The sequence below is a fragment of the Phallusia mammillata genome, chromosome 4, assembly GCF_965637545.1.
Source record: "Phallusia mammillata chromosome 4, kaPhaMamm4.hap1.1, whole genome shotgun sequence".
Classification (NCBI taxonomy): domain Eukaryota; kingdom Metazoa; phylum Chordata; class Ascidiacea; order Phlebobranchia; family Ascidiidae; genus Phallusia; species Phallusia mammillata.
In genome coordinates this window covers 11657005-11679877 of record NC_137255.1, presented here as the reverse complement: position 1 = coordinate 11679877, position 22873 = coordinate 11657005, and the positions used below count along the sequence as shown (strand labels likewise).

Here is a 22873-nt window from a genome sequence, read left to right as displayed (position 1 = left end):
GTTAATGTAGGCCAACTTATTCGTGTTTCGAAGTGCAAAGCGACAATGCAGCACGATTTGTTACACCTGTGTAACATAACTTCTCAAACTGAAAGCGTTAATAAAACTGTTTCAGAACAGGTTTTGGACATAAAAAGCCCAGCTAAGCAATCGTTTTGTTGGTATGTAGAAACTCAACGGCGCCAGGGATTGCTATGTGCTGATTGAAAATCATAATTCAACAAACAAAGAGCTATTAAGGAAAAAAATGTTAAACTTTGTAAAAAGTGTAAATAGTGGGACTCATCCATTTTCCACGTCGTGAAAACAACGCGCAACTCCTTGTCTGAAAAAAGCCCAATTGGGCACGAAAAGCGCAAACCTGCCCACTGAAAAGTGAATATCTCGGCCTTGTGCATAACTGGACGTGCTATCAGGCAGTCTTTTTGCACTGTGCAATTAGGATATGTTTGTGGATCATTTAAAAACGTTTTGTTATGCAATTGTTTTATCACTCAGTTTGTGTCTTATGGCGGTTAACGACAGGCCCCTCCTGCCGCAATCGGCGCCATATCTTTATCTTAAACCAGGGGTGGGGAACCTGCGGCCTAAAGGCCACATGCGGCCTTTTAGGGCACTAAGTGCGGCCTGTGACGCCCAAATATATTTTAGGATCTTGATGTTGCACCTGTCGAATAAAGAATAAATGAAAATGTATTCTATTACTATTTGAAAAGTACTGGGGCAGCGCCGTCCACACTAGAGCCAATGGCCCCATAAAGCGATTTCTGTGGGATTACCAAACACTCATGGCTCTACAATCTTACTTGTGTAACAAAGAAAACAATTGTTTAGGCATAATATAATGTCTAAGACTTGTCTGTGATGTCACAAGCTGCCCTTTTAGACCATTGATATGCGTAAATATCTACAAGTGACATAAATCCAAATTTTTCAGTGAAGGTGGAAATTTAGTGGGAAGTTTGTTTACCTTTATTCAGCTTGGACCGTAATTTCCACGACTTCGCAAGAGAAAATTACACAACGACCATTCCTTAAATCAAAAAGTTTGAACACCACTGTTCTAGGCCTGGGAAATAGTCTATGCGGCCTACACTAGTGCAGATAAAACGTTGAGTGGCCTTCATGAACAAAAAGGTTCCCCACCCCTGTCTTAAACCATTCGCATGCGGCAAGACAATGATTGCTGACGGAAATGAAACTGTGAAAAATCGACGCTAACCTCTGTTGTCTGGAGCTTCGCATTGAATCCCTTACAATTATATGAATGGTGCGTAAATATGGCACAGTTTCTGTAAAATGGAATATATGGGAAAACCACTATTCCAGTTTAACAATGATTTTGCCCTATTTTTACTGTACTCAAATCACACATGCACATGTATGGGGACCCATTAGACACAAAAACAATTGTTTACTAGACAAAGGGAATTGTTACGTCACATTCGGTGAAGTAGGCTACTTGCTCTAACTACTGTATGATCCACTGGTTGGAAAACGCCGATTAGCATATATTTGTTACGTATAGTATAGCAACTTTTACCAAAAACTAGTGACAAATTTTGCTAAATTCTCAGAGTTGCATTTTTATCTTAAACAGTGTGTTAGTGGGGGCCACACTAAATAGCTTAACGGGCCGTATGTTGCACGCCCCTGTTGTAAGCCATGCGGCTCTGGCACATGAATAAAATTATCTGACCAGCTGTGAAAAAAGTTTGGTGATCTCTGTCCTAAACTAAAAACTTTGCAACGTATATCATTAATCAAAATTTGTGTTACGTCATGAGGAAGTGCATCATGATATTCGTTTCTTTGCTCGCAAACAATTGAACAAATTAATTTAACTTTGGACTCATGCCCCGTTGGAAATGTTTGGCGCCCCCTGGGGGACATTCTCCCTGGTTAAGAACCACTGCTGTAGAGTATGTGTTTATAGGTGTCGATTGTTGTGTTGAACCATGTACGCCCAAAATTTACCCCACTAGCCCGCAAAGTGCAAAATGTATTTGTATGTTACACAGCAAATGAAAGATTTCTGTGGCGCAATAGTGTTAAGGGCAACCACTTGTATGTTACTCATGTTTATGGATGGCTTGGTGGATGTTCTTGCTCCATGGCAGTTGGGTGTTGTTAACAGCCTTATGACGTCAGAAGCATTAACGACTGTCCTCTAGGGGTCAAAATTTTAAACATTGGCGGATTGGGCTTAAATTTTGTAGTGCTATTGATTGAGTCATTGTGGTTTCTCTTTTTTAGTTTGTGTTTCGAACCCCATTAGTTACACTACTAGCCCCCTAAAATGGGTGAGTTTTTAAACACTGCCAGGATTGGCTAAAATTTGGACAGTTTGTTTAATTTTACCATTCATAGGATGATTTTGTTGTGTTCAACCTTGTAGCACCAATTTTACCCCACTAGCCCCCTAAAATGCTTAAACTTATTAGGCAGTGTCGGAATTGGCTAGAATTTGGGTAGCATGTGGAATATTATTGTGTTTTACCTTATAGCCCCAAAATTTACTCAAATAGCCCCTTAAAATGGGTTAATTTTCCAAACAATGTTTAAATTAAATTTAGATAGCTCATAGGATTTGCCATTTTAAAAATGTTGATTGTTTTGTTTTACCCTATAGCTTCAACATTTACCCCACCAGCCCCCTAAAATATGTGAACTTAAAAATAAACGTTGGAATAAGATGAAATACAATTTTAAGTCCTTTTTGTCTTGTAGCACCACAATTTACCCAATTGGCCCCTAAAATGGATGACTCCTTTAACAATGTTCAATTTGAATGAAAATTGGACAGAATGTGAATTTGCTATTCATAGTTGTCTATTTTTTTGTTTTACCCCATTATACCACTATTCACTCCTTCTTTTTTTTTAAAAAAACGCTAAATAGGACATACTTCAAACAATATCTGGGATGAATCTGATTTTAGTTTGTACTGTACATAGTATTATTATTAGACCCAGTGCCGATCACTGTGTTTTACCTTACAACACCCAACTTTTTCATGGTTATCTCTTGAAATGCATTATTTTCAACTTTGTATGTGTGGGGACCCATGAGTTTCTGCCTGCAGATACAACTAAGGTTATAAAATACGATGGCTAATATGGGACCCAATACAAAAGTAAGCATAGGAAATATATTAATGTTTTAAAAAAGGTTAGAGTTTATGTGCAACGACAAAATGTACAAAGCCACCCTTACTTTTCTTGTTTTTGCATTTTGAAGGGAAAGCTATGTTTTTCCATGCATTAAACTGGTTTGCTTTTATTGTTGTCCAAATATAATTGTTCAGTAAATTGTAACATAAGAACTAGATTGAAAATAGTTATTCCCAGAATTCCCAGTTTTTCTGTTTTGAACATCCCAACTACTTCCAGTTTTTCTTTACTAATAAAATACCATTTTAATAAGGCTACCAATTTGCATTTATAAGTGTTGAGTGACCCATTCTTGTCGTGTGAAGAAAAGGATATGAATGAATCAAGGTAACAAATATATGAGATACCCTGTCATCCCAGTGAGTTCACACGATACAATCCCTGTCTATTAGTGGTATATATTAGCGTTTTAATAAGTTAATTGAAATAATCCATCTTTAGAATCAGCGATTGTGATTGTTGCGTCATTGTACACCATTGTTTTCACACAAAGCAATAAAGCACAGTTGATTCTTTCACTTTGCTACACTGTATATCTGTTTGTTATTTATTAAAATATTGTTTTTTAATGCAGTTAATGTAATTAATGAATCTTGTTTTTTTAAATCATGCAATTTTGTTGTTGTCATTCCTGCTGTAGCATTGTTTATTTGTTTTTACCCAAACTCGACATTGTTTATGTCATCTGATAATAGTACGGTACTTTTGTATTTGGTAATTCTGATTCTGATCCACCCTTCGATTATGTCTGCAAAGTAAACCACTTATTTTAACTTTTAACGCAAAACATTAAATCTAGGTAAATTTGAAGAACGAGAAGAGAAAATACCAAAGTTCAAAGCATTAATGGATCATTTGCAATGGAATCTGAAGGTAAACACTTTTGAGAATTAATAAAGTGCAATAAGTTGCTGATTAATTTTGTTTCAGCCTTGTGACTATTTACTAATGGAGATACGACTTCTGTCATCATTCAATTGGGATATTGGGTTTCCAACAGCTTCGCATTTCAAGGACTATTACATGCAGGTTGGAATAGGATTCAAACACAAACTTTTTGATCAAGACTGTGATGTGTGACAAAAAAGAACCAAACACAACAATAATTTTTTATATTTCTTTGTCTTCTGCTTGTACGTACCCATGATACTTAACATCATTTTTAATTTAAATTGGTGGCAGCATTTAGGACAGAATTTTTTTTACACCCAGGGGTAGTAGTTTCTAAATTCTTATTTGTCAGGATGATCGGAATTTTAGCCCACTCAACCCAGTGATTACCTTTAAAGCTCCAAATTTGTTTTAATGTGTTGATAATGTTGCATGCTACTGGCAATGTTGTTCAGTGCATTAGGCTAGCCACTTTTCTAGTTTCCTTCTGACATTGTTAGCCTAAATATTAGTTTGTCACAAATAAACTTAAAAAACTTAAGCAGATGATCATGATTCTATCGTTCTCTCAATGTGTCTGCTCTTAAACCTATATGGTACCATATTCTGTGCTAATGTCTTGTTTTTATTTCGAGTACAGTATCTCCAGCACTGACAAGTTGCAGTAAATCAAATATTTTTTGCAACAATGCCTTAACCATTTAAAGAAACAGGTCATTTAACTCACTTTTTAATCGTATGTTTCACATGCAAAATGCATACAAAATTAAATAACTAATGCAATATAGGTTCACACTAGGGTTTTGTTGCTTTGATGTATTGAATATAGTTGATCCTTAGTTTAGTGTTGGTTGAACATGCATCCATATCTAAAAGCAGTTATCCACATTGAAAAAGGACCTGGCATGTCGGCAAACCTAAACCCTGCTCTGTGCGATTTGTTATGGAGTGTATGTATGCATTGAAGTCTATTCAAATGCTGGTAAGTAATTGCACTGTTCCAGTCAGTGTTAAAAAATGTGGCAAAGGGCGAGAAAAGAGACTCTTTTGCATTTTGTCCTTGGTTACGAATTTTCAGTTTCATAAACATGCTTAAGAATGCATGGTGACCAGTGGGCAGTAAACTGCAACAGCAGATTTAATGCAAACATAATAATAATAGGACAAGAAGGAAGTTGGCAAAACAAGAGATATATAAATGGCTTTCTGAACAGGGAAAAGTGCACAGCTTTTCTCTTTGTTCTTTACCTTCATACTCTCTTGTCCAGTTTTATGTATTGTTTTTGTCTATATTTCTTTTTTCTGTCTAATGCTGGTTTGTTATGTGCGTTTGGTCCAGAAAGAGTGCTAACCTTTACACAGATGTTAGTTATTGTCCCAAATTTGATCATCCACAAGTTTGACCCCGAATGATCCAGTGGTTCACCCAGAGACTCTCAAAACACAAAATTTGTACTAACTAAAGTACATGACGTGGGAGTTCCATGCTTTTAGTTAGTGCAATGTAAGGAACTCTAGACTTCTAACTTTTAATTTGATTCATCAATTTTAAATATTCGGTTTTAAGGTCAGAAATACAAGCTCTTTAGGTCAGATATACAGGCCATAATGCGCTGAATTTGAAAAAAATGTTCTTATTGGTTACTCGATTAGTATTTAAAATTTTGGCTCAATCGTCCAAATAGTTACCTTTACTGGCCCAAATATGTATACACTGAACAATCAGTCAGATAGAAGGCCCAAGGGCGTAATTTACTAGTTTATTTATCTGATAGTTTAATGCAGAACGGGTGGCCTCTATTTGACACAGATCCAGACAATTTGTGAGGCAATCTTTCAGCGATTAGAAATCACCTGTTTTTGCGCAGTAGTGCTAGCCACCTTGTTAAGTTATCGCGAGCATTTTCAGTTTTGGCTAAGGCAGGGGTGCACAACCTTTTTGCTACAACGGCCGCATCGCAGATTCTTATTTTACCAACGGCCGCCATTTACCTGCTTTTTTAAATTACTGATGTAAAGAAATTTATATCATATATTATTAATAATGGTACCCAAAAAGCCCAAATTAACTTCTAGCTTGGTGCACAGATTGAGCTACATAGTAAGAAGATCACATAGGCGAACAAAAAGTCTGACGCATATGGCTACTAGGCTGGTAATATTCTTTTTAGTGCCACATAAACTGTTTAGAGCAGTTTAAAAATAAAAATATCTGGCAAAAGAGTTTTATTTACGTTACGGCCGCCAGTACATATCTTTTAACAAACATGTTCACGGCCGCACCAACTCGTCTCTTCAGCCGCATGCGACCGTACGGCCGCAGGTTGTGCACCCCTGGGCTAAAGTTTCACACATTAGACATGATTTAAGCTTGATAAAATACTTATGTTTCGTATATGTCAGCCAAAACGTTGTAGTTTAACATAAAGGTGAAAAAAAACTTGACTTCTCCGAAAGCTGTAATAAATTGTCTTTAAATGGCCATCGTCAGCTTGGTCGCCGCATGCGAGTGGTCACTGAAGGTCAACTTGCAGGTATTGCAAACATTGTAGATCAAAAGGTCTGTATAGTAAACTGGTATATAGGATATAGTATATATAAAATGGAAGTATATTAGAAAGCCACCTAGTTCTGCAATTCATTATGTTTGTATTGGTAAGATAAGCTATGCTCATAATCGTCACATAGTTGCAATACTGGCTTTAGTGTAAAAAGTGAAAAGCTTTTAATTTATTAACTGTGTTAGGCCACTTCAGCTACTTAGCAGTGGCTTTTTGTCTTCAGTTTCAAGGTGATGACAAAATGCAGGTGTGCATGACAGTGCTAGACCTTTATTTTTGTCTTATGTTCCCAATAAATCTCATTTTTTTTATTGGTAACATTCCCAAGTGATAGAACGTATACTATGGTTTTTGACTGGTTTGGTGTGGACTTGAAAAGGATCACAACACTTCTTCTGCATAGAAGGGTACCAACCAATGTAATTGTACTTGTGGAAAATACATATGTTCTCCAAACAACCATCATTACCCTTATCAGCAGCAACTCGAATATTCAGAAGCATTTGCTCTTCATCTGTTAGAGATTCAATTGGTAAAACACCTTGTTTTTGTGTTGGATATGTCTTTTTGTGGCATTAAGTATCCAGTGAGACACCTACTCTAAACTTTTGCATCTTAACAACTTTTAATCACAAATTAGGGCACATAAAGTATAGATAATAGAAGCAGTATCACAAAAATATCTGAAAAATGAACCTGTGTTTTATTATGACCCTGCTTCAAACAAATTACAGAAAAGCATCACAAAATTAAGAACAAGGAAAGTACTCAGCAAGAGCTTTCATTTGAGCCATTACTTAACTTTCTGGCTAGTGTGCACTTCAAGATATGAGCTTTTGAAGTTGTCGTTACGCATGAATGCACATTCGGATACCCCCAAACTGAACCCCCTTTAATTACTGACCCATATTTCAAAAACATGAAAAACTGTAATAAGGTGATTGAGAATGACCTAAAGGTTCACCTAACCTACTAAAATGACCACAATATACAAATTAGAAAGAAATATGACATTTTAAACACAGTATTTTAAAAATCATTAATGCGCGTCGCTGCAGTGATCACATTTTTGACATATTTTCAAAAAGTCATAACTTCGTGAAACATTGATAGTTTTCAAAAAAAAAATTGTGTTGAAATCAGTGTAACTAGCTGCATTCACATTTTAAATTTGATAAAAATCTGAGAGGGTGGGTTAACTGGCCTGGGCAGTTGACATGGAATGACCCTTTAGTGACAATAAGAACATCTACTTTTTGATTTCGCCGTGTAACGTAATTTTTATATATTTCCTAAGGCTTTAAATTGTTGTCCAACAATAATTTCATCACAACTTGTCGTGATAATGGTTAAAACTGTTTGTGACGTCATAAAGTGATGTGTTAGCTCACAGTTAAGCGTTGTCTGGCTAATAATTCTTCGATTCAGCTCTAAGTCCTGGTTAAATGGAAATGTTAGGTCGAAAACAACAACACTATTTGTTCGTTATAAGGTTATTGATTTGCTAAACTTGCGTAGTAATTTTTAAAAAGCTTTCCGAATTTACAGACAAAAATTCAACTAAAATAGCATGTCCATGGGTCGCGAGAAACCACAAAACAAAATTTTGGTAAGTATTTGGGTCGCGTCAAAAAAAGGTTGGGAACCACTGATATAGATTATGCCAAATAGGAAATGAAAAGCAAGTAACGCTAACGGAACATTCCAAGAAGGGTGGACATGTGACTTCAAATCAGTAATTTCTGATAGCCATATGGAAAACTCGCTTTGCATTGCTACATCGTCCATCTCACCGAATATTGCCAAATTTGTTAGAGAAAAACAGTGCCAAACTTTACATTGAAATGTCGACGTGTGGGAAAAACTTTGTCGACTTATCTTGGTGCGTTTATTGTTCTTATAATTGTTAATATCTATGCTCAGAGTTTTGGTGTGAGGATTTTAATTAGAAATCATAAAACAGCCATTTCTAAGATTACAAATTAGCAGTAACATTCAAGTGGCCCGCGGAATCATTCGTAAACCGCATGTGGCCCTTTGGCCACAAAGGTTGGACACCCCTGGTGTAATGTAAGGTGCTGTAAAGATTTTTTTTTCACTTTTTATTAGATTAGCCCATTTGTTACCCCCTAAACTCCGAAATAATTATGGGTCCCCTTCCCTGAAGGGGACACATATTGATTTTACTCGAATTGTTTTTTTGTTTTTTTTCTTTATTTGTTTTTTCTTCCCAAAGTTTGTCCGACTCGTTTTTCCATCAAATGTTTGATGGATTTGGATGAAATTCACACAGATGGTAGATACAGTTATGTAGATGTGCATCCCACTTTGTTTTTGTTGATAACCCCAGTATTTACCCCACTAGCCCCCTAAAATGGTTATTTTTTCCCAAAGTTTGTCTGAATCGTTTTGCCATCAAATTTTGGTGGATGTGGCTGAAACTTATACAGATGGTAGATATAGTTATGTAAATTTGCATCCCACTTTGTTTTTGTTGATAACCCCAGTATTTACCCCGCTAGCCCCTTAAAATGGGTGAGTTCATAAACAGTCTCAGAATTGGCTAAAATTTGGATAGCTTGTAGAGTATGCCATTTATAGGTGTCGATTGTTGTGTTTTTGCAACGACAAAATGTGCTAAGTCACCCTTCTAGTTTTTTTTAGTTTTAGGCCAGAAATACCAGTCTAAATGTGCTGAAATTTTAAACAATTTTTTACAGTAGGTTACTTGTGTAGTGTTTAAAATTTTGCCCTATTCGGCCAAATGATTACCTTTACATCAATGATATGTGTACACTGTCTGTCAGACAGATAAACCTACTTTAGTTTCATATATTTCAGCCAAACTGTTGTTGATCAACATAAAGATAAAAACATCAACTTGACTTTTTCGAAAGGTGTGATAAATGTTCCTTAAATGCTCAAAGTTAGCTTGGCTGTCGTATGACCATGGGTCTCTAAAGGTCAGCGTGTAGGTATTACAAACACAGTTAAGACTGTTTTTTTGTCATAACGTAGCTTCTTTATTTTTCACGAATCAGTTCATAAATCAATACTTGATTTATGTATAAATTAGGCAAAACCATATTGTTGAACACCAAGGACTGTGTCCTATTAAAAAAGGTCATTAAATGGTCATTCAGGATCTGCACCGTGAGAGGTTACTACAGGTCAATGGTATTTGTTTTGCAAAACAAATTTATTTATTATTGCGCAAAAGTGAAAAACAATTTGTTATATGTTTCCTTTGTGGCAAATGGCTTTTTAGTTTATATTGTTTGTAATACAACTGTTTCTAGAAAAATTTGTGTTTCCAAACGGATCTTGGACGACAGTATCAAGGTCAAAACAAGAGATTAAATTCAAAGCAATTTTTTGCTGTTTTTGTAATTATTTAACAATAATGATGCAAAAAGAAAACGGACAAAACTTTTGGTTAATCCTTTCTAATAGTTTGTCCTTAAGAACCTAAAAATATCTGGAACATTTGTTTACGTTTAGTAAAAAAGCATCAACTAAAAAATACCAACTAAGATGCATGTGGGAACCCATTAGTATTTGCTTGAAAAAACAATCAACTGATGTGTACAGTAAATTACTAAATCGGATATCGAATTTATAAAATGGAAGTATATTCAAAAGCCACCATTCTAGTTTTCTCTATTGTTACTTGAAGTGGTTCGTTTACATTTACAATGTTATCTTTCAAGTATCACCAGTGGCTTTTCTCACTCCCAATATTTTAAGAATAAATTGACATGTGAGTTCCTTATGAGTTTCAATTTTAAATCATTTTTTATGTGGAACAGTAAAAAGGCGAAAGACCACCCAGTGACGTTTTTTTTCTGTTATTTTTCGAATTCTATTTTTAGGTTGCGTTGGGTGACAGGGATTTGCATGCAGGTCAGCCAGTAGCCAATCAAGAACAAGCACATGTGTATTTGGAAAAAAATGTTAACTACTTTTTGGAAGTTTCTTTGCAAGGCATGTGTAATCTGCCCTGTGACAAAATAAATGTCCATGTGAATTATATCTGTATTAATTATACATTGTATTTCTTCGCAGATCAGTCTTTTTTAGTATTTAAGCCATCACTTATCATGGCATCATGCATTGCTGCAGCAAGAATTTGCTTGCATATTGCTCCAACATGGACTGTAGAACTCCACAGAACATCTGAATTTGCTTGGAACCATCTTGTACCCTGTATTGAAATTTTACTAAGGTAGGTATGTGTTGTAATTACTAAACGGTAACAGCATACTGTGCCATGTTCATTGACAGTTTCAAAAGATATATTAACATTTCAAAGTAGGTTGTAGTGTCCACTTTTAGTTTTTACCTTGCAATTAGGCGGTTGTTTGTTAAGCTCAACTGTTTACATTTCTGGTATGAAGTCGCATGTTTTATGGGTAATTTATTGTACCATGCTGTATTATTTATATCTTTTACCAACTATGTTTTTCGATTTAAGTTGTGACCAACGTTTTAGCCTTTAACAAAAAAGTTGTGACCAACCTTATACTGCCGTCGTTTGGTAAAACCTAGTAACTGCAATTTTCAAGTTTTCGAGAAAAAGCACAAAACGCGTTTGATGTTGGTTAGCATCCAAAAATAATTTTTTTGTCTACCTGTTTGGTGTTTTTCACAAACATGTTACAGTAAAAAAATTTTGCCATACCTACAGTTCACGACATATTGTTAGTTTGTTTATTATCCATGAAAAAACAATATACTAGGTTTTACCGGATAAGAAATGCAAAACTAACTAAAATATAATTTGGAAAAGTCTAGGCTCAGAACAATAGATGGATTTTTTTTTGCTTTATCACCTTCACAAATCAAACAGAAGCTTTTTATTTTTTTCATAAACTGTGTTATTACATTTAAGTCACCAATTTTCAAGCTGTTTGAAGAAATGCTGAGTACAAATGTTCAGTCAAAAACCTTTTATTAGCAATAGCAACATGCTAGTGCTGAGGACCAATAAAAAGTATATTTGTTCAACAAGATCACAAGCACATGGCAAAGATGCTTTTACAAAACATGTCATAAACTTTTGTGAGTTCTTGATGTGGTTAACTTACCATTCTACAAAAGTCTAACATGAAAACATCAAGCAGTTTAACCATCAATTGATTGACACCCAAAAAGATGCTTTTACATAACAAATAAAAACATATAACATCTAGAAAGGTAGCTTCTTTATGTATATTTTATTTACAGATTTACTAAACACATGTCATTTTTTCTTACAACAGCATGTTGTCGCAAAACTGGTAAATATAGTTTGTTAAACTACAAAATCTAGTTTCATTGTTTGTTTAATATGGCTACCACACAAGGAAAGTTAATCTTGGACCTTTTAAAGAAAGAAAAAAAAGAATAAAGCTCCATGCAGCTTTCAGTAATTTTGGAAAAAAGGCTTGTTTGCCTTAAAAAGGTTTTGTCAATATTCTTTTTTCATTGTTAAATTGTCATTACAAAACTCATTTACAAAACTAGTCAAAAAGAGAGGAAAAATACACTATCAATCCAGATTTGCACCATTTCGTATGTTCAGTTATAAACAATCAGTTTTTATTCCCAAATTTGTTTATATAAAACACTTTGCAAACTGTGAGCTTGGCACCACAGCAACCAGGCAGTTCAGACAGCAGCAGGATATCTTTGCTCCAACATTGCAGTTTTATGAATAGTGCCCTTCATGAATTTCCTTCTTCCAGCAAAGTCCTGCGACCAGCAGTTTTTATAATATTTTTAGACATGAAAACTTATCAATATTAATAAAACATTGGAATGGTTAACTTTGAGATGAGCAAACTTAAATGATTATGTTTATCTGTTTGTGAAGATTTATATTTTATAAGCTAAAAATCATCATTAACCTTTAACAACATAAATTAACATCATGCAAGGTTTCAAGCGTGAAAGAAAAATATCTTTAATAGGTTCAGCATGTAAACTTTCAAGCTTAGATGAAATTATAACATATGGATTTTCTTTGGTTAAACCAGGGGTTCTTAAACTGGGGGGCGCGCCCCCCTAGGGGGGCGTGAAGGGTTCGCAAGGGGGGCGCAGCACAATCTGGCAGCAAAGTTTTAACTTGCAAACAATTGTAAATTAATGCATTGGAATTATGTCGGCGCTGATTTCGAACTTATTGTTTAAAGTATAAACGCTTCATTACTCTGAAATGGATGTCCAATTGTATTAACCAAACTTTTCCCACTGCGTGCCGCCGCAGAGTTTACATGCCCTAGTGCCGTCTTCTCAAACTTAGCCCATGAGGCGATTTTTATATGGGCGCCAAGATATGGTCTTTTTAAAACCCCATTTAAAATCTGTTAAATTATATAGTTAGTCTCATCTTACAAGGAATGCTTGTATATTACGTCATAAGTGACACAATAAGGCAATTGTTTGCGCACAATTAACACTTTTTGTTTTGTCTGTGACGTAATAAACTGGGTTTGGATCAATCCTGGGCGTTGCAATCCTTTGAGAGTCGGTAATATTAATTTTACATGTCGTAACAGTAAACTTTCGTAAGGAGTAGATTAAGTTTTGACAGTAACAAAGTTATCAATACGATTTGGCAATCCAAAAATTGGGTCGCGAGCCGGATGAAATGACCTTGCGGGCCGTAGTTTGGTGACCCCTGTACTATATAGTCGGCTGTACATTCTTTATTTGTTCGCAATGCGTAGTTTAAAAGAATTCTGGCAACGTGTCTCTGTGTTCGCAAAAGCCTACTTTTTCGCAACTTATCAGTGTTGAAGTGGCTTTTTCCAACGTTCGGAACTAACTTGACAGTAGCTTAAAGCGGACCTGCCATGTATGTTGTTTCCAAAAAACAAGACAAGCATCATTAGTGCTAACGTTTTTTAGGGGGGGCGTGAGAATAAATAATTAGTGTAAAGTGGGGCGTGACCGAAAAAGTTTAAGAACCCCTGGGTTAAACTATCTGAATCTTGGTCCAGTGGCACAATTCTTCCTAACCAAGAACTGTCATTTTGGAGCTGAAATAGTTTTGAATCCTGATCATTTGATGAGTTAAATGATGCTCAGTAGTCATGTCAGATAAGACTACAAATGACAACAACTACTCACGTTATGATTAATATCATCCACACTTGCGGTTTTAATTTCAGCACAATAACCTGTTTCTTAGTCTGATTCTGAGCCAAATCTATGTGTTATTTTTTGCTTATGGCTATGATGCTGAAATCAAAGTGTACTTACATGAACTATAATATTTCAAACTTTTATTCTCTTGGACATTAACAATGTGTTTCTCATCTCAACTTAAATTTCTACCTTAATGCCTTCAGAAGTGTAACCTGGCAAGCAAGTTTCTTAATCCAAGCTACCTGGAAACTGGAGCTTCATTCTTTGTTTTTCTTTGAAGGGCCAAGATTAGTTTTCCTCTTGTGGTAGCCATATTAAACAAACACTGAAACTGGATGGTATAGTTACAGCTAAACAAACTTAAAATACCGGTATTTACTTAATAGCAAACAAAACTAAATCACAACGCCAATAGATATGTAAACAAGGCGACAACACGCAACAGTCAGAAAAAAGTTGTCATGTGACGAACTCGAGCGTCATGATTGGTCAAACAGCAATACTAGGTTTTGCCAAATACTTTTAGCGTTGTGTTTCACTTACTAGGTTTTTTTAACCGTAAATATATCAATAACTATATATCTTTCAAATTCCAAATTTTAACACAGAAAACTAGCCAACATTAAGTAACCATTCCACTAAAAAAACGCATTTTGAAAAATATGTCGCTTACTAGGTTTTTCCAAAAGACGGCAGTATAGTCTCTTGCTTTTGCGTCTTTTATGCCATCAAACCAGTTCAATCGCAAGTTTTGACTTTTGAGTATTTGTTTTCTTCATCTTAAAACATCCAACACATGTAACTGTCTTTGTGTTACTTGCAACCGACAACCCACCGACAAAATTGACCACCATCTGGCTTTCATAATAACTTGTACCACAGGGTCATTTGCTTTAAAAATTCATCAACTATTTACCATGTGTCAAGAGATTTGATGCATTTTCTAGTTTGTATGTTATGGGTCCCCTTCCCTTAAGGCAGTGGTTCTCAAACTGTGGTTCTGTGATACCTGATTTAAGTCCGATTTAAACTTGTTCAACTGACCCAACTGATCAGCCCTGGTTTGGATTTTTTGGACAGTCTTTTGAAATTTCTAAAATGCTATGTCGAGAAAATGGGCTTATTGCTTAGGCTATCCAATGAAACAGGGATTAGTTCAGTGGTTTCCAACCCCCAAGGGACTGTGGAGGCAAATATGTTTAGCATCATTAACCAACCGAAAAATATATTTAAGTTTCTCAACTGCTTTTACAATACTGCATACAAGTGCAAACTGTTTATCTCACTTTAATTGGGCCAAGAACATTTACTTTTTGTGATTGTTTTCCTATTGTGACATCATAACACACATGGACAGTATACTTTATAGCAGTGCATCCCAACCTTTTCCAGCTCACGGCCCACTTAAAAATTTTGTTTTTTTGGGGAGAACACCGTATAATATTGCGAGAAAATCACGATGAAAAAAACTAACACGAGAAAATCACGATGAAAAAAACTAACAAATAAAGCCAACAAAGAGAGTTCCAGCATCAAGATTTTACAACTAGTATAAGTACTGTTGTGACGCGACAATCGCAGTTTGTTTGTGTAATAAAGCTTTGTTTAACGTGAAATATTATGCGCCATGCGGCTTTCATAGTGAGTAGTATCATATTTTTGAGAAAAATGGTTAAGTTTGAAAGTACGTTCACACAAACTATGTAACTTTTTTTAACCTCTATATTGGTATGGTAGTAGTTTGAAAAGCTTCGTGGTCCACCAGTGGGCCGGTTGGGAAGCGCTGCTGTATAGGACAAGTGTCAGTTATAGTTATATACACCATAAAATTTATTGATTTGTTTAACTGCTACAATCAGGGAGTCGAACCGCTTGTCATATGGGTTGAGGGTCGGTTCGGATTCACTTGGTTTTGTTTTTAAGGGTTCTGGTTCGGTTCAGTTTTTAAAAAATGTATATTTTCAGGTTTGGGTTTTGTTCCAGTTTGGGCAAATTTACCGGTCCGAACCGGTCTGCACTTTTTAAACCGGCTCAAATTTTTATTCATATTAATTATGGGTTTTTCATCTTGATTTCACTCAGTTTTTTTCTTTTTTTTCTCAGTTGAAGTTTGTCTTTGCACTTTTAGCATGTCATCTTTGGTGGATTTGGATGAATTTTCACAGGTGGTAGATATGGTCATGTGACTTGGTAACCCCAGTATTTCCCATGCTAGCTCCCAAAGTGTAAAACATTTTTGTATGTTGCTGCACACCACAAACGAAAGTTTGCTGTGGTGTAACAGTATAATAAAGGTAACAGAACGTATGGTACTTGTGTTTGTGCATTACTTGGTGGATGTTTTTGCACATGCCGGTTAGAGGGGTGTTAACAGCTTTATGACGTCAGAAGCATTAACAAATGTTGCTAATAATGGGTCCCCTTCTATGAAGGGGACACATATTGTTTTTGTCCGTATTTTTTTTCTGTCTGACACTGGTTTGTGATACGCGTTTGGCCAAGAAAGAGTGCTTCAATTTTTTTTAAATTTAGACACATGTTAGTTATTAATCCAAGTTTGATCCTGCTAAGTTTGACCCCACATGACCTAGCGGTTCACCCACAGGCTCCCCAAAACGTAAAATTTTTAAAACAGCTGTACTGACTAAAGTACATCATTAATGAGTTATATGCTTTGTTGTTTGGTGCAATGTAAGGTATTTCAAAGAATATTGTACCCTTGATTTACCCATTTTCATCTTTCAAACCCAAAAATATTTGTTTCTGTCTAACGCTGGTTTGGTAAATGCGTTTGGTCAACAAAGAGTGCTTTATATCAGTGCTCCACACCTTTTTTCGTAAAAGTAATATGAACAAAAATATTATGTGCTTAAAAATGTGGTGCGTTTATATCATTTGATGTGTGTAGCAAAGTTAAAAAGCAAGTGCAATAAACTACTATATGTGAAAACAATGGCATACAATGACGAAACAATTGAAAAATTTAATGCAACAATTGGATTTGTTGAGGAACTATTTCATACGATTTTGTCTGTGGAACTATTTCCATACGATTGAAACGTTGCATTTATTTCTAGCCATTACTAATAAAGAATGATTGTTTCTTGTAGTCGGTGGTCTGACAGGGCATTCCACCTGAGGTAAATACCAAAAATTTAAAAGTTCCAAAAAAACCTTTAAAAGGCCACACCGGGCCGCGTGTTTTGAGACCTTTGCATTAGGCCAGGGGTGTCCAACTCGAACACACCGCTATGCCAAATTTTGTTTTAGAATATACTCCTGTGCCACTGTTTGGTACTTTTTCCATACCATTTCTTAAACGTACTAACGTGACGGGCTCAATTTATGATATTCCAAAAACCTTTTGTTATGTTTATGCGACACAAGATACAAATAGTTTGCAACGGGGCATACGTTTTATCAAAAAACGAACAATTTAATTAGTGGGCTCAGCTTGATGTCCAAACAGACGTTTTATGTGACAGCCGTTTCGGTGAGTAGAAATCAGCTGTTTTTGTGCAGCTATGCTATGTCATTATGGGTCCTCTTCCCATCTTGATTTCACTCAGTTTTCTTTTTTCCGCCGAAGTTTGTCCATGCACTTTTGGCATCAAATCTTTGATGGATTTGGATGAAACTTTCACAGATGGTAGATATGGTCATGTAGATGTGTCCCCTGCTTCGTTTGACTTGATATCCCCAATATTTACCCCGCTAGCCCCCAAAGTGTAAAACGTTTTAGTACGTTGCTGCGCACCACAAACGAAAGATTTCTGTAGTGTAATGGTATAATATAGGCAACAGAACATATGCTACTTGTGTCTCTGCAATACTTGGTGGACGGTTTTGCACATGCCAACAGAGGGGTGTTAATAGCCTTATGACATCCGAAGCATTAACGAATGTTGCTAATAACACCTCTAGTGGTCAGAATTTTTAACATTGTCCGATTTGGATAAAAATGAACATGACTGTTGATTGGGTCATTGTGGTTTTACATTTTATACTTTTGGGTGTTGAACCCCATTAGTTACCCCGCTAACCCCCTAAAATAGGTGAGTTTTTTTTTAAATAATGTCTGAATTGAATGAAATTTTAAAACCTTTTAGAGTATGCTATTTAAAGTTGTCGATTGTTATGTTCAACCCTGTTGCCCCAACATTTACCCCACTAGCCCTCCAAAATGATTCAATTTTTTAAACAATGTCTGATTAAAATGAAATTTGAACAGCTTGTACAGCACCATTTATAGGTGTTGATTGTTGTGTTCAACCCTGTAGCCCTATTATTTACTCCACTGGCCCCGTACAATTGCGTGCAATTCGCCATTAACAGGAGCTGATTGTTTTGTTGTATTTTCTCACTATTTAACACTTTTTTTCTCAGATAGACCATAATTTAAAAAAAACTTCAAAAGTGTATGAATGGATTGAATTTAAATAGTTTGTACTGGATATAGCATATTTATAAATGCTCAGTACCATTCACTGTGTTTGACTTAACAATACCAAACTTTCTCATTGTTATCTCTTGAAATGCATTATTTACAACTTTGCATGTGTGGGGGACCCATGAGTTTCTGCTTGCAGAAACAACCAAGGTTATAAAAGACAGTGGATGATATGGGACCCATATATAAATAAGTGCAGGAAATATATTAATGTTTCAAAATATGCTATAGTGTATATGCAAGGGCAATATGTGCAAAGCCACCCTTCTAGTTTTATTAAGTTATCATGCACATTTTCAAAATTGTGTTTAAAAACTGACCTTGAACGACAATATCAAGGTCAAAGCATGAGATTAAATTGAAACAATTTTTCCAGTTCTTATTTACTGTTTTTTTCTAATTATATGACAATAATGATGCAGAAAGAATATGGACAAAACTTTTGAAGTTGGGTTAATGCTTTCTGAAAGTTTTTCTTAAGAATCTAAAAATAACCAGGACGTTTGTTTGTCGTAAATCTGCACAAATGCGCGTGTGGGGACCCCTTCGTTTTTGCTTGCAAAAACAATCATATGTTTAGATCAAATGATGTACATAGAAAATTGGTAAATAGCATATAAAATATATAAAATGGAAGCCTATCAGAAAGCCACCTTTCTAGTTACACCTCCGGTGGTCAGAATTTTAAGCACTGGTAGATTTGGATAAAATTTTACACCACTGTTAATTGGGTCATTGTGGTTTTACTTTTTATACTTTTGGGTGTTGAACTCCATCAGATACCCAGCTAATCCCCTAAAATGGGTGAGTTTGTTAATAGCATCGGATTTAAAGGAAATTTAAACCGCCTGTAGAATTTGTCATTTATATCTGGTAATTGTTGTGTTTGACCCTGAAGTACCAATAGTTACCCCACTAACGCCCTAAAATGGGTGAGTTTTTTAAACAGTGTCGGAATTGTCTAAAATTTGTATAGCTTATAGAATGTGGCATTTATAGGTGCCAGTTGTTGTGTTTTACCCTGCTACCCCACCACCCATCACCCCTAAAATGGTTGAAATTTGTAAACAATGTTGAAATTGGACGAAATGTGATCATTTGGTAGATTATGCCATCCTCAGGTGTCAGTTGTTAAGTCTCACCCAACAGCTTTAACATTTACCCCACTAGCCCCCTAAAATGGGCGAGTTTTTTTTTTAAACAGTGTCAGAATTACATGAAATTTGGACAGCTTGTAGAATTCTATTAAAAGGTGTCAATTGTTTTATTTTATTTTGCCACTATTTACCCCTTTTTTTCTAGAAACAGAACATTAAATAGGACAAACTTTGAACAATGTCTGAATTAAATCAGATTTGCATAGTTTGTACTTTTAACAACATGATTTTTTAAGCCAAGTACTGATCACAGTGTTTTACCTTACAACACCAAACTGAGTGATGTTTGCATGTGTGGGACCTATGAGTCCCTGCAGAAACAACTAAGGTTATAAAAGATGGTGGATAATATGGGACCCATTATAAATTAAGTTTAGGGAATATATTAACGTTTCATTAAAGGTTATAGTGTATGTGCAATAGCAATATGTGCTAAGCCACCCTTCTAGTTTAATTCTACCCATCATCTACCTGGCCTTATCAAACTCCAAAAAAATGCACAATTAACCAGTAAAATGTTTGCCATTATAACTACATTAAAAAACAATGTTGTAATAAAATAACAATCAGATATACCGTGTAGCAGAGTGAAAGAACCAACTGTGCTTTATTGCTTTGTGTGAAAACAATGGCATATAATGATGCAACAAGCGGAATCGTTGATTCCAAAGATGGGCTATTTTGTTTGTCCCATTAAAACGTTGCATATACCACTAATAGAGAATGGTTGTATCATGTAAACTCACTGGTCTGACAGGATATTTGGCCTGAGTAAAACACATAACTTTTAAAAGTTACTTTGCGGGCTACACAAAAACTTATGGGGGCCACATGCGGCCCGCGGGCTGTGTGTTTGACACCCCTGCTCTAACACAATGTTAGATTTTCCTTTTAGTGGAATCTTCTGTATGAAGTGGCTTCTTGTCAGCCTACATTCTACAACTGGGGTGGGCAATTTAAGTTTTAAAAGGGGCCACATAAGAAACCTGACTTATGTCCGAGGGCCAAACCAACGACTTGGTTAAACTTTATTCTACATTTGAGCGTTGTAATGCAAATATTTGTAATTTGCATAAAAAATAAGCGGGCAAATTGACATGAAAAATAGCAATTTAGCTTGCAATATTACGCTGAAATGTTAAAACCCAAAGTAATTCTACAATTAGGTTGATCAAATTCGCGTTTAAGCTTTTCAGTTTGTAAAAATCAGATTTATGTGTTTTTCCCATCCCCGCTGTATTATTTTGACACAAAATAGCACTATGGGCTTTATCGTGTAACAATGGGTTGAACAACTTGTGTTTTATGACGATTTTGACTAGCATCACACGTAGCTGTTCGCCTACGCACATGCATCACTACATAATCATATGTAACAAAAAGTTTTGGTGTGGAACCCCATCATTCACCCCACTGGTCTCCAGAAATGGGTAAACTTTTTAAACAATGTCCGATTTGGCTAAAATTTGGACAGTTAATAGAATACACCATTTTTGAGATGTCAATCGGGGTGTTTTACCCTGTAGCCCCACCACTAACCCCTAAAATGGGGGAGTTTTTAGAAGAATGGCCAGATTTAATGAGGTTAGGACAGTTTGTGGCCTACATCATATAGAATGTTTATTAAAGTAGAATATTTATTACCATGTTTTAACATATCCATTACAATGCTTTAACTAACTCCAACCTTGATTTATTTATAACGTTGCATGTGTTGGGGCCCATGAGTTTCTGCTTGTAGAAACAAACAATGGTTACAAAAACATGGATATTATGGGAACCAATATGAAATAAGTATGAGAAATAAATTAACGTTTTGAAATAGATTGTAGTGTAAGTGCAATAGTAATATGTGCTAAGCCTTCTAGTTTGTGCAAAAAATGTCCACATTTAAAATAACAAAAAACAAAAATGAAATGTTACTTCACATTTTCACAATAAACTGTTCTTCCATGCCAGTATGTAACACTGAAAGTAATTTCAGAACATTGAATTCCAACAATTTTTTTAAAATATTTGAAACATAGATTGAGCAAGAAAGTATGTTGCAAGTTTTGTGTGGTGCGTCGCTTGTTGTGGAATGTTTTTTTGGTGGTAATCTTTCTTTAAACACACATGGCAGAAACCATGACAGTTAAAGGAAATTGTGAAGGCATTTAAATGGTTGCTTTAACAAAAAAAAGTTATAACTGAATCTTAAAACAACAGTAAAACTTTTACATTTAAGCAGTTTTATTTTTTTATTGCCATTAGACTACATGACGATGACAGACAAGCGATGCAAAACAACATAAAGTCAAGATCTGTTGCAGGAGCAATGGGTGCTTTACATCATGATGGTTTAAACAGCACTGGAAATACACCTGTAACATCCCCAGTGCCTGCAACTTTTGCCACAGAATGTGCCCCTGAGCATCATGCTGGGACACTGTTTATTCCACGTTTCAGATATAACAGGGGATATTTAGTGTAAATAAATGTTCAAGGGCCGTCAAGGGAATGATTTACATAATCTTGCATGTGGTAGATTATATCCAACAATTTTCAACCTTTGGTTTATGTTTTTGCTCTTCGACTGTGTAATTTGTGTCAAATTTCAGTTTGCAATATTTTGTTGGGTTTGTGCTGAAGAGTGTGGTATGTTTGTAGTACATGTAACAGATTTGTTTCACTGTGATTTTATTTTTCTGTGTATCCGCCACATACTTGCCCAACCTTAAGTTTATTCAAATTGATCAAAAAAATTGTGTATGTTTAAATTGTAATGTGCCGAAACCGAACCACAGTGTTTTGTTAAAATTCCATTTATCTTATGTGTTTGTGCCTTTTCTTTCACATGTGCTGTTCTTATTGTGGTTAAAATGTATGCAGCATTTTTGTTTTCAAGATTTGTGCAGAATTTCTAATTTTTTAGAAAAAAAATTCAATGAGAAAAGATTTTGTTAACATATTTAGCATTGTTACATTGATATGTGTCCTAAATATGTTTGTGTCCCAATTGTAATTATATTTCCTTTTCAGAATTCAATTGTGATGTTTGGTCAATTTTCAATTGAGTTGTTTGCATAATAGTACAAGGCCTACAAAATCCTGCATTAAAAACTGTTTTTTTTTTAAATTATGAGTGATGTCAACTGATTTAATTTCTACAGACTTTACATTTCATAACCCCTGATTTACTTGCCATTACCAGCCACTGAATGTCGCAACAGGTGTAGGATCCCATCTGCACTTAACTCAAAGTGCATGTATTTTTTGTTTTAACATTTTCTTGTTTCTCGGATTACCTTTGTTTGAGTCAGAAGTTTTCAACATGACATCTGTTAAGCATATTGAGACCCTGTAGTGTAAGTTATTATGTGGCATTTTGAAATTTCAAGTCTGCCAACATGGTACATTTATTATTCATTGTAACATGAAGTCAACTAGAAGTTACAGGAAGAAATCAAGGAAATAAGAGTCAAGTTTTGGGTAATTCGATTACTATACACTATTTTCTTTGTGAAAGAG

At 35.3% G+C, this 22873-nt stretch overlaps 1 protein-coding gene and 1 long non-coding RNA gene across 3 annotated transcripts in view; one reads left to right on the top strand and one right to left on the bottom strand.

The window, feature by feature from the left end:
- The window catches only part of LOC145225073 (cyclin-J-like), a 37015-nt gene extending 14320 nt beyond the window's left edge, over positions 1–22695 (top strand). The window contains exons 3-7 of the mRNA XM_080091714.1: positions 3973–4046; positions 4104–4202; positions 10498–10609; positions 10691–10850; positions 21617–22695. Coding sequence (XP_079947840.1) covers positions 3973–4046; positions 4104–4202; positions 10498–10609; positions 10691–10850; positions 21617–21836 — 665 coding nt within the window. The 3' untranslated portion in view covers positions 21837–22695. The remainder of the gene's footprint in view (positions 1–3972; positions 4047–4103; positions 4203–10497; positions 10610–10690; positions 10851–21616) is intronic.
- On the bottom strand, positions 11560–13987 carry LOC145225074 (uncharacterized). 2 transcript variants are annotated; one of them, XR_013859801.1, is made up of 2 exons: positions 13739–13987; positions 11560–13665 (listed from the first exon to the last, which is right to left on the bottom strand). It is a non-coding gene; the product is annotated as an uncharacterized LOC145225074 (long non-coding RNA). The 2 variants fall into 2 exon arrangements; XR_013859802.1 differs by having other exon boundaries at positions 11560–13647.
- Positions 22696–22873: the final 178 nt, after the last annotated feature.